Below are 11,531 nucleotides of genomic sequence, written 5' to 3' on the forward strand. Positions count from 1 at the left end.
CCACTAAGCTACTGCTTTTCCACTTACTCCATCTCCAACAAACACTGAGAGTCCTCCCTAAGATGCAGAGGCTAAAACAAAAGAAAGTAGAGAAAAGCATAAAAATGAACCAAACACCCCCCCCCCCGACAGCACCCCAAACCCAGAGGCCTCTGAGTAGCCAGGGGACTCTGCCCAGAGATCTCTTTCCATCAGTAGGCAGGACGAATGGGCAGAGCTGGGCCCTGTGGCCACCAGGATGCCCCATGTGCAGTGTTTCCTCTTGATGTGTCATGAAGGACAGGTTGGCAAGGAGGGCCATGACTTAGTGGGGGTGCTGACGATACCAAATCTTGAAGGCATCCTGGATTTCAGATCATCCTGGAATCCCACAGCTCAGGTTCAATGTGGGCAACAGGTCTGAGGTGCATTTGGCTGTACACGGGGCTGGACAAAAAACACAGTCAGAGAGTTTGATTTTGGTCCCTGCTTCTTACAATGCTTAAAAGCACCCAGAGACCACAGGGGCAACCTAGGAGCAGCCTAAGTATGTGCATGGCCAGACCTCAGAGTCCACTCACCCTGAAAAGGACCAGGAGCGGGGGAAACAGCCACCTTCCCACCCTACTCCCTTCTCTGGGCTCTGTGCAAGGCTCTGGATGGAGTTTCACATATCACATATCAAAGATCATCAGAACGGATGGTCACAAACCATCAGTCACCAGTGTTCTTGCAGCCCTCTGAAAGGAAGACAGAATGGATGTAACAAGGAACAAGAGCAGGACAAGGGAACAGAGGTGCTATGGTGCCTCAGAGAGTGCCTGAAATTACTTAGTAAGAGGTGGGTATGGACCCACCCACTCCGTACCATGTCTGAAAGGCTTGATTTCATCCTGCTTAACTGTGAAAATGTGTGTGTTGTGGGGCATGCAGTGCTCAAATACTGCACAGGCAGGTTGGATGTAGCCACCTACTCCAGGCTGCCATTGCATCCTGGCCATTTATGTGGAGGAAAGGAGGCAACTGAGAATGATTTAGGTTTGCACCCCTTTAACTCTGTGCAGATCCTGCAAAATTGTTTTTCTGTATTGTACTTACATATTTTCCCCTCTATCTCAGTGAAATAAACTGGACCTGATCTTTCTCTTGTCTAGCAAAGAAGATGGACTTCTGAGACCTGGCGGGCCTGGGACACTCCCTTCCTTTGGCCTGGCAACAATAGGATAGGGAAAAACTCACTGACAGCCCTTTTGTGCCCAGGCATGGTGCATCTGACTAAGGCAGGGCAGTAGGGACAACGCAACACATGGTAAATGGGGTATTGAAGCATTTCCAGGTGAGCAAGTAGGCTGAGCATAAGGAATTAGCTCTTTGGGTGACCGTGGGCATGAAGACACTTTGGTGGGAGCAATCCTCAGCTCAGCARGGAGATTTGCAGACGGATCATGACATGGCAGGTCTTCTATGGAGGAGTGCTTGGGCACAGCAGCCTACCTCATCCCACTCCGTATGGGAGAGTCTTCAAAGAGGACCTCACTCTCACTGACAGTCAATTAAAAATAGATCTGAAAAGTGGGCTTGAGAGATCTCAGTCACAATATTCTCAACAGCATGTACCAAAGGAGGTTTCAGCCACAGCCTGCAGATAAATAAGACCCCAGGCACTAACAAAACCTTTTTATTTCTCCACTTCTTTTATTTTCGATGAGAAAAATTCAAATTCTGCCAATCTAAACCTCTCCTTTTCCCTTGCATGTTCTTCCTYGCAGCCCAGCTTGGGGGCAGGGGAGAGGGCAGCTCTGGTGCTYGCTAAATGGCACAGTGGCCACTTGCCCCTGGGAGCCAAGTGCCTCCAGGCATAGGACCATGAGCCTCGCCGAGCCCCAGTCTGAGACACATATAGCGCTTCTCCATTTCCTGGCACATGGACTCTGGTTAGATGCCAGATTCCCTCCAGCAAACAGGTCTGACCYGGGCAGCGAAGGGCCAGAAGCAGCCTTGGCTGTGAGCCAGGGATTTATCGGCAATTATTTTACGTCTTGTTGTCCGAAACAGTTCAGTCCAGCTAAGAAACTGATCTGGGACCTGTGATGGAGGAGGTAGGTCCTACAGCAGCACTGCTCASGGTTCATATAAGCAAAACTGTTACAGTGCATGTCAATAAGCTGCTATAGTAAGATGCAGTGAGGCAAAACAATCATCCCTGAGCAAATAAGAAAGTTGCTCAACTATGAATCTCCCAGAAAAAGTCTCTGAAGCACCAAGCCTCTGTCCCTGCAGTGCCAAATCACCTGCACATCAGATCCATAAGCACTGTAGGATAAATAGAGCCAGACAGAAGAGCACTGCGCTCCTTGGAGAGGTTGCCAAACCTTGTCCCCACAATGCTGGGAGAAAAGCTGGCAAGTAGCCACCATCATTTGCCAGCTTCCCTCCCCCACAGTGGCCCTCCCTAGCAGCTGTCCTCAAGCAGAGAGGCACACTCCTGCCAGGCCTCTGATCTCCCTGCACACCCATGAAGTGAACTGAGCAGGTCCTCAGCCTCATGGATTTGATGTTTGCTGCTGCAGATGGGGTGCTGGGTGCTTCTTAGCAGTCTTAGCAATCATCTCTTTCTTCTCTGCCAGTGCTTCCTCCAGTTTCAGGCTGAGAATGGCCACATGCAATGGACCTCATGCACATACATCCCTCAGACACATACAGCCACCTCCACTTCAAAATGAATCCTTGAGATGTCTTGGGGTGGTGGTACTGGACAGTACAGAGGGAGCACAAGAGCAGGACAGGGAAAGTCTTGGCCTGGCAAAGGGGGTGGCACTGCTCTGGTTGGCACCTCAGCTGGTTAAACTTTCCCAGTGTAGCTGGAGGCCTCCTGCCGCTATGCTCCAGTTGATTTTTAGTGCTTTCTCAGAGAAGTAAATAAAAATACACAGAGGGATGCAGGTATGTCCCAAATCWCACACTCTGAGATCAGCTCAAGGGTGTGGAGAAAGTTACGCACAGGTGTTGCTGGGAAATGAGGTCGAACAACTGCCACAGTGAAGCTGGGAGCCCAGTGCTAAGATCCCTGAGAGCGCTGCAGGAGCTGGCAGCGCAGCCTGGCATCTCAGAAACACGCTGTGGTTGCCTGCCTGACCCAGGAGCAAGCCTATAGAGGGACAGACAGAAACCCACCAGCCAGCAAGGGTGTTAGGAGGCTGTAGGTGGCAAGCGAAGAAGTCCTCTGTCCAAACATGCTGCAAATCTTGTCTCTGGGGGCCAGAGAGACTCACAACATTTCCGCACCCAGGACAGCCAGCCCTCATTATTCTGACCTTGCTGGGCTGTTGCTGAAAAATACATTATCTCCATGAGAGACACTATGAGTGAAGGGATCTCTGCATTTCCCCATGGTTTTCTTGCAGCTGCTCACCCAGCCCCATGCACATCCAGCTGCAGAAATCCCATCACGTGTTTCTTGGCAAACCAGCCGGCCACACAGAGAGCTGGCCTGGTAATCGTGGCTCAATGCTTTAGATGAATCCAGTTCTATGTACTTTTTGTTTATTTGGGTTCATGCATTTGTGTGTTGGATTTATTAGGCCACAGCTTTTTTTCCAGTAAGGACCTTACCAGCTTCTGGGGGAAAATCATTCTTAAGGCAAGAGATGAGGCTGGAGAGGGCTGGACTGCCAGGTGTGGAGGCAGAAAGAATAGGAAATACCCCAACTTCCTGTAATTTCAGGGCATTGGATCTGTCCCATACCAGCTCTAATAGCTTGTGTTTGCTGTAGCACCTTCAGGCAAGTCCACCACCCCCCACCCCATCCCCGGCCTCACCTGCAAAGGCTCAAGAAAGACTCTTCCCTTTCCTAAGGGAATCAACCCACTGCAAGTTCTGTTGCTTTAACCTTACAGCTTTTATCCTGCTCCTCGGACAAGTTAAAGTGCACTTTGACACTTCCTTTTCAGGATCTCCCACATCACTGTGGTATGCTGCTTCTGATGGCAAACGTTGTTCAAGGGCCTACTTGGTAAGCGCCAATAAATCTAGTCCCTTTTTGGGGAACCTCTGCCAAGGCAGCATCACCCAAGGGAAAGATGCTCCTCCTTCGAGATCATAAGTGGCCACCTGCAGAGACGCTTCTGAACCTCTATCTGAGAAACTATTCCAGAAAAGCCCCAAAATATTTCAGAGATGTGGTTTTGAAAAAATGATATTAAAAATAATAATTCTTGACTATAACAAATCAAACTAATTCAATAAAAATATTGTGTGAAAGAAATAAGTAGTCCAGTTTAACAAGAGTATTTTTCTCAGAAGGAAAAGAAAAAAATACAGAAATAATCTCTCTTACAATTAACTACACTAAAGCTGCTCAGGCATCGAACATTCAGCTATGGCAATCTCCTCATACCTGCTGGAAACATCATACTGTCAATGAGTTTGATTCCAGAGCCCATCTTTTATTTGTAATAACGTGACTGGATGCACGTCATTTCTTACCTCAGCTATAAGCAGGCTGGATCTGACTTTTGGCCTCAGGCTTGCATTTTGAGGTAAGCCCAGGCAGCATAGCTTTGTTTCAGCTATGCAGGTGTAAGCTCATTCTTCCTTTTTCTGCCTTTCCTGTGACATCTTTTAGGTCTACGTTAGCCTACTATTCTTGTGTTATTACACAAGCTTAAGCTTGGAAAACATTTTATGAAAGTCACCGCATCTCTGCATTCCCCATGAAAACCTCCATGGTACTTTACTCAGTCCTTATTTTGGAGCAGATTTTTTACTCTAGCTCACACAGCATCCAGCTTAACGGTTTGAGTCTGTGCCTGGCTTTTCTAGGTACACCTAAAGGTTTACACTAAACATCAGTGCATGGGAAAATAAAGCTTGGGCAGATTAAATCCCTGGCTTTTGGAGTCTCCTGGGTACTCCCCAGAAGAAGTCACACCAGTGAGCTTGGTTTTTAGTATGGGAACCTGCCACTGAAGACTCATTGCACCACATTATGGCATGGTGTCCCACTTCTTGGGACAGAGATCCCCAGGTGAATGCTCRGCTTAGAAAGCTGCAGAGCCATGAGGTGCTCCAATTACAGACTGCTGACTCTCTTCAAAGTCTGCCCCTTCACWGAGAACATGAGCAGGGAGGTGCAGCTTTCAAAGATACTTCTCAGCAAGTCCCCATCCCAACACAATCTATGTGCACACTTTGGTGGCAGCTGGCTTGGGAGACAGGTTTCTGTGGGGTACCAAGAGGGGTTTGTACTCTGCCCTCTTCGGCCCACTCTCAGTGAAGAAGTGGGAAAAAAACCTTCTTCTAGATACTCTTAGGGCTGAGTGTGGAGGGCTGAGGGGGAGACAGAGCATTGTGCATGAAATGAGGGTTGATGTACACTTCGGCCATCTCTTGGCACTCTTCTGCTTCATCCACATGGAGATCAAAGAAGGTTTTCAGCAGGTCCAAGTTGAAGAAGTGCAGTGCAACAGCCGTGACCCCAATCACTAAACAGAGCAAGCCTGGAAAACAACGTGCTCTCAGAGAGCATGCCTGTGAGCACCAGCATGTTCCCCATCCCACATCCCTCCTCCAATGGGCCCCCATCAAGGAACAATACCTTCCCTTATAGAAGATGGCCTTCCTCCATATGAGGTGGCTTCAGCTGCTGTGCTGAGCATCTTAAAACCCACAGGCATGTGTTCCCCACTTCTTTGCATTATTACACCTTAGGAATACAGGGACTAAAAATCCCTCCACCACCCTTTAGATGGGGAAGGTGCTCCAAGTTCTGCTAGCCCTCCCCACAACTCCATCAGCATTTGCTTTGCAAAGGCATTTGCTGGGACTCTGATTCCTGCAGAGCACAAGGGGCTGCATGCCCTGAGCTATGCCACCTCCATTTCTGGGGGAGAAAATGCTGACACTCTTATGCATTCAGAGAGACATAGTGGCATACCCTGATGTAGCTTGCTGTGCTTACCAACCGCTAGCGTGAGCCAGAAAGATCCCCCATAGCCTATGTGAAGGGATGCAGGCCCAAACTGGATCGCACACATTGGTGAGTTCCTCACGGTGGAAAAGGAGAGCAATGAAAAAATCATGAAGGCCCCTGTGACCAGGACCATGCATCCTCCATAGACTAGGGCAGGCATGGAGAAGAGAATGTTGGAGATGAGCCAAGTGCAAAAGGCCACCCTAGAGACAAGAGAAGACCAAGTGATGAAGCGCACAACTTCCATGGTCTAGGATGCTCCAGGTAAGGTTTCCTAYGTGGAAGGAGGAATCTGGGGTCCCRGTTGCRCTATGTGATGTCTCCCAAGCCCCCAGGGACAGCAACTCCAACTCTCTTTCATGAAGACGGGTCCCTGCCTCCATCACCACATCATGGCAGGGATCTACACCATGTTCTGCCCAAACCCTGTGGGCTTCATGTGTTCTGCCCAACCCCTTTGGGCTTCATCTGCAGAGAGGACCAAGAAGGTTTCTKTCTACTCATCCCAAGAAGGTTTGACAGCAGACCTCGCAGATGCTCCTCCACTCCTATGACTTTCCTCCTTGCAGTGTGCAACTACTACCCATTGCACACCAGTTCTGGAGGTTTAGAGACAAGGTAGCAGAGCCCTTCCCATATCCTCAYGTCTCCCCTGCCCACACCAGAAGAGTGAGGCTCACCAGAGAGTGGCTGACGCGTAGTGGCCAGAGATACGATACTGGTTGTGCACACCACAGGGGCTTTGGGTGGTGAATTTCTCTGCCACATAGAGGATGGGGCTGGGCAGCCCCTTCTTCAGGCCTACACTGTAGCTGTGGTCATAATCTGCATCGAAGCTCCAGGCAAAGTGCTCATTGTAGTTGATGGTCTCGTTGACCTGATTCATTGGGTTTCCTGATGGAGGAGGAAAACTAAGGTCCTGCYGTGACCCTCTAGTCTAAGTGTTGCCACTTGAGAGCACAAGCAACTCGATGACAACAGAGGGTCAGGAGCAAGGCCAGTAAGACCAAGGCAGCCCACAAAATCCTTGGAGACCTCCCAAGGCTATGGCCACCTCACAGCCCCAGACAGGGACATCAGACTCACCCACRAGTGTGACATTCACCCCTGCTAGGCCAATGTGCAGCCCGATGTCCGCGTTCACCAAGGCATGGCTGAAGGACTTGTAGGAGGTGTTTGCTTTCACCCAGCCATTCTCCCAGTCCCCTGTGTACTGGACAGCTGCCAGAAAAAGTAAGTTGAGGCTAAAGAGGGGCTGGTCTGAGGTCTTGCTCTGCTCATGAGGGATTTGGGGCAAGTACAAGCTGCAGTTTTCCTGCTGTGCGACTGCAACTGAGTGAAAGGAGGGCAGGAGAGCTGACTAAGCCACAAGAACATGCCTGAGCTAGTTCCCGAAGCTCTGGTAGAGCTCATATCCTCCTTTCACAGGGCATCCACTCCCATGATCCCAGAGAAAGCTCAAATCCCCAGGGACGAACTTCACAACCAGATTGCTCATTGGGAATCCTCTTCAGTACTTCCTTGCAGCCTCCACACCCCAGCACACACCATGCCCCGAAGGACAGGGCTTCAAAATGAGCCGATTCCTCACACTTGGGACAAGGGATGAGTTTTGTTGCTGAATATTAAGCTCATTAATGAGTAACAGATCTCTCTATTAGTGAATAGTGAGTATCACTGTCAAAYGGACCAGTGGAGAAGGGTGGCAAGTGCTGTCACAGTTCTGCTGGTCATTTCAGTTAGGAAAAAAAGAAAAATGTGAAACATTCCTAGTTTATATTTTCAGAGCAAAAGTGTCCTTTTCTGAAACACATTCACTTAGCKGTGGACTTAATTTTCCAGCACTGAAATGAGCTGAAAATAAAGGTATACTCAGGTTGATCTCAAGTTGAAAGAGACCTTTTAGGTCYTCCTAAAAATGAATTCAGCTGTGGAATCAGCTTCTCCCATGCTTGTGAGAGCACTGATCCAGCAGCAGTCCTGGAGGAACATTTTTCTAGCTACAGAGTCAGGTGGGCACTGCCGCTGCCAGACAAAAATCCTGACATTGCCTTTACAACAGTTAATTCCTCTGTGTGCCCAGGCAGCACTTAACTGCTTCCTTGTAATGAAGGAGGCACTGGATGGCTCTCCAGGGCTGAGCAAGGGCTGAACGGGTTGAGGCTGTGGAGYATAGCTGTACCTTTACCCCTTCTTTGGCTGGAGCCTGGCACCATGTTCCCCAGCAGATCTGGTGGCACCCTGCAGCACCTGGACACCACTACATGTCAGACTGTGCCCTGTGACCCACAYGTCAGTCAGTAGTGTCACATATTTGGTTACACCTGGCTGCCTACTGTTATTGTCCTGTCAGACTAGGATCTGAGTCATTTAAGCTGTGCTTTGTCATTCCTCTCTAAATGGTCTTGTCATCTGCCATATCTTTTCTTTAAAGCTGTAGAGTTTTTATCGCATTGGGATAGGGCTGGTTGCTGTCCTCACCCGCCGTCTTCCCTCCCCTTGCTCCATCCTTCACTTTCCGTGCAGCCCTGTGTGCCTTTGAAATACCCAGTCTGGTCCTCCTGGTTTCCCCATCAGTACCATTTACTCCAAAACATTCCCTGATTTCTAGTAAATCAAATCCTCYCCCTCCTGTCTCATTCCCTGGAAAATCTTTTCCCTCCCTCCAACCTGCCTGTATTTTGTTTTGACCTGCTCTCCTTACGTCACTGCAAGGCTCCTTTCACCCTGCAAACTCCTTTGGCGACAATCCGAGCTATTCAGCCATGCTCCCTCAGCCTCAGGTAGCTCAGGAGGGGTTGCACAGCTGGGCTGTGCAGCACACCTAAGCAGGGCAGTCTGGCCTCCTTGGAGCAGCTGGAGTGAGCAAAGTGCCCTCTTGATTCAGGTGTGGGTATAAGCACCTCCAAGTGCTCTTAAGCCCCTGCTTTTTTGTTGCAGGGGTAGGGCAGACCTTGCAATCAGCCTCTGCCAGGCCATGGCTGTGATCAACATGGCTGATGTTTCCCAGGCACAAACCCTGTCCCAGAGTTTAATCCTTTGCACGGGCCAACCCTCAGAGTGTTKTGTAACACTTACCAACGATCACCACCCCAACAACAAGGCTGAGGAGAACRCGGATTAGCCAGTACAGCCTCTGTGGGGAGAGAGACGGGACATCAGGCATGGGGGAACAGCTGCAGCTGTCCTCCCACCTTACCCCCAGCCAGCGAAAAGCCAGCTGGGAGCACTCTGGTGTGTGGAGAACCTGCAGCTCTTTCTCATCTCCCCAGAATATGAGGACTAGACATTTTTTCACCAGGAAGAGGGGTCACGCACCACTCGTCCACGGATGCCTGGGACGATGATGAAGAAACTGCAAGCAAGTGTTAGGAAGACGATGATCACTATGATGGTACTGACATCGAAAACAAAGCTCTTTCTCTGCTGAGGGTAGAAGGGGTAAACGCCATCAAAGAGAGTCATCCTACACCTCCAGGAGCCTGTGAGAGAGAGATTATCGCAGGAGAGGCCCAGCTTGCTTCATCCACTACGCTGCCAGGTTGCCTTGAGCCTCAGGGGTCTCCAGCCCCAAACACCTCAACCCCATCTCAGCTCCGGAACAATCACCTGCGGGAAGTTCATCACAAAGTTTCCCAGAGGGACAAGGAAATGCAACTCTTCAAAGAAACCAGCATGACGAAATACTGCACAGCAGGGACACACACCACTCAAAGCCCTTAGCAGGGGAAAGGATGTGCCTGGGGCAGGGCTCGAATGTCCTGAAGGGCTTGTGACAACATGGGGGAACCACACATTGCTCTTCTGCTATGGTTTGAGAAGCTGCCCTGACCCAGAAACCTGTTGAGCAGCTCCTCCCCGGACAGAGCTGGGCCTTTCCCTCTACCGTTTTGTGGTGTACCCTTAGAGGAAGCCTCAAGCCAGCAACCACTACTCCTCCAAGCTGGCACATGCAGACTTCTTCCAGAACAGCAATGAGCCACTGAGAACATCAGCCTCAGGGTAGCAAAATTATCCCAGCTTCRGGCCATGCTCACAAAGAACAAAGCCTACCAGCTCCACTCTACCCCCTTTCTTGAAGGAGGCTTCTCCCCCAACACTGCAGAGCATGATTTGGGGAGGAAGGAGTGGATTTTTTCTGAGCTTGGCCCAGAGGAGACAGAAGTAACCCACCAGAGCTGAGACATGGGCCCAAGAATGCAAGACTCCTCAGTAGCACATGAGCATCAGGACCAAATCTCAAAGCCATCAGAGACATCAGAGTTACATAAAATCAGATGGCAGACTCCATGTGTAATTCCCTGATTGCTTTCAACTCCCACCAACACTTAAGTTATAGCAATTACAAAACTGCCCCCATTTTTGGGTTAGATCTTTTCTGCCAGAACTGATTACAYGTTAAATCCTTTTGTTTTGCTTATTTAATAGCATCTTTGCATGAGACTGCCCTGAGAAGTCTTCAAAAGTCAGAGGATGCCAGAGCTAATATGACTCATGACCAAATATAATTTCATAATTTCCTGACATGGAGGAATTGGTTTTCTTCTCATTTTCTGCAAACAACAATAATTGTATTTTTAGGTAAGCTCCAACTCAAAACAATTCAGGCACAAAAGAGAAAGTCCAAAATGCTTACAAGTGGGTGGAGATTATAATAAGCATCACAAAATAATTGGCCCTGAACAGCTGAACTCACTCTCGAAACCATAAAGCAGTATTTGGTTTCAGAAGAGTTCCACTGAGAGCTCAGAWCATTACAGCAAACAGTTTAACAGAAGACTAGACTTTAGGAGGGGAAAGGTCTAATGTACTGAACTCACTGATCTAGAGCTTATCTAGATCTTTTGCTCAAGTAGCAGAGCTATCATGTACTTAAAAAATCTTGTTTCGGGTTATTTTGCTATAGCTATGCTGGGCTATTCTACAGGATAATCAAGCTCAAAGAAAGACAGCCTTCAAGTACCATTTTTTCTAGGATTACCTGAAAAGTAGGAGCYGTAACTGAATCCCAATAAAAAAGTATCAGACAGAAGTCCAGCTGCAGGTCCCCAGCCCAGCAAATGTGCTCACGAACAATCAGTCCTGCTAAAAGAGAAGGGATAAACAAACATTTCTGCCTGGGAAAAGTTAAGTTTTGATTACTTGAATTCCACTGGTTTCATTATTTCTTTCCTCAAATGGCATAYAAGATGTAGCGAGGGAAGGAGGGATTACCAAGTTGGTGTTCCCCCAGATATAACTCTCTGTAAGTTAAAGGAGATAACAGCACACAGGAATTGAAAAATCTGAACATAACGTAGAAAACGTTTCTTTTGTTCTTCCAAGTTGAAGTTTCAAACAGTATCAAGGGGCGGCGGCATTTCTTCCACTCGGGGCAGTTTCTGCGAACCGCTGTTCAGGGTATACTCGAGGAAACAGTCCAGCCCCAACCTTCGCGGCTGTCCACCCACCAGCTCGCGGCAGGCGCAACCGGAGTTGGCGCACCTTGCAAAGCATCCTCTGGTGCTCAGCTCGGGCCAAGGAGAAGCGCCGGGCTCGTCCCTGCCTGCCTCCCTGCCCGCGCCGCGGAGCCGGGACCCG

The 11,531-nt window shown here is 49.2% G+C and overlaps 1 protein-coding gene across 1 annotated transcript; it reads right to left on the bottom strand.

Moving 5' to 3' along the window:
* Nucleotides 1-5,278: 5,278 nt before the first annotated feature.
* Nucleotides 5,279-10,987, bottom strand: DUOXA2 (dual oxidase maturation factor 2). Its single transcript, XM_085300680.1, has 7 exons — nucleotides 10,933-10,987; nucleotides 9,270-9,433; nucleotides 9,030-9,087; nucleotides 7,038-7,172; nucleotides 6,632-6,845; nucleotides 5,940-6,154; nucleotides 5,279-5,478 (listed from the first exon to the last, which is right to left on the bottom strand). Exons 2-7 carry the CDS (start codon nucleotides 9,414-9,416, stop codon nucleotides 5,279-5,281), a joined length of 969 nt encoding a protein of 322 aa, XP_085156806.1. The 5' UTR covers nucleotides 9,417-9,433; nucleotides 10,933-10,987.
* Between the last annotated feature and the right edge of the window lie 544 nt (nucleotides 10,988-11,531).

This window comes from Rhea americana, unplaced genomic scaffold, assembly GCF_003343005.1.
Source record: "Rhea americana isolate MKP2758 unplaced genomic scaffold, rheAme1 scaffold_168, whole genome shotgun sequence".
NCBI classification, from domain to species: domain Eukaryota; kingdom Metazoa; phylum Chordata; class Aves; order Rheiformes; family Rheidae; genus Rhea; species Rhea americana.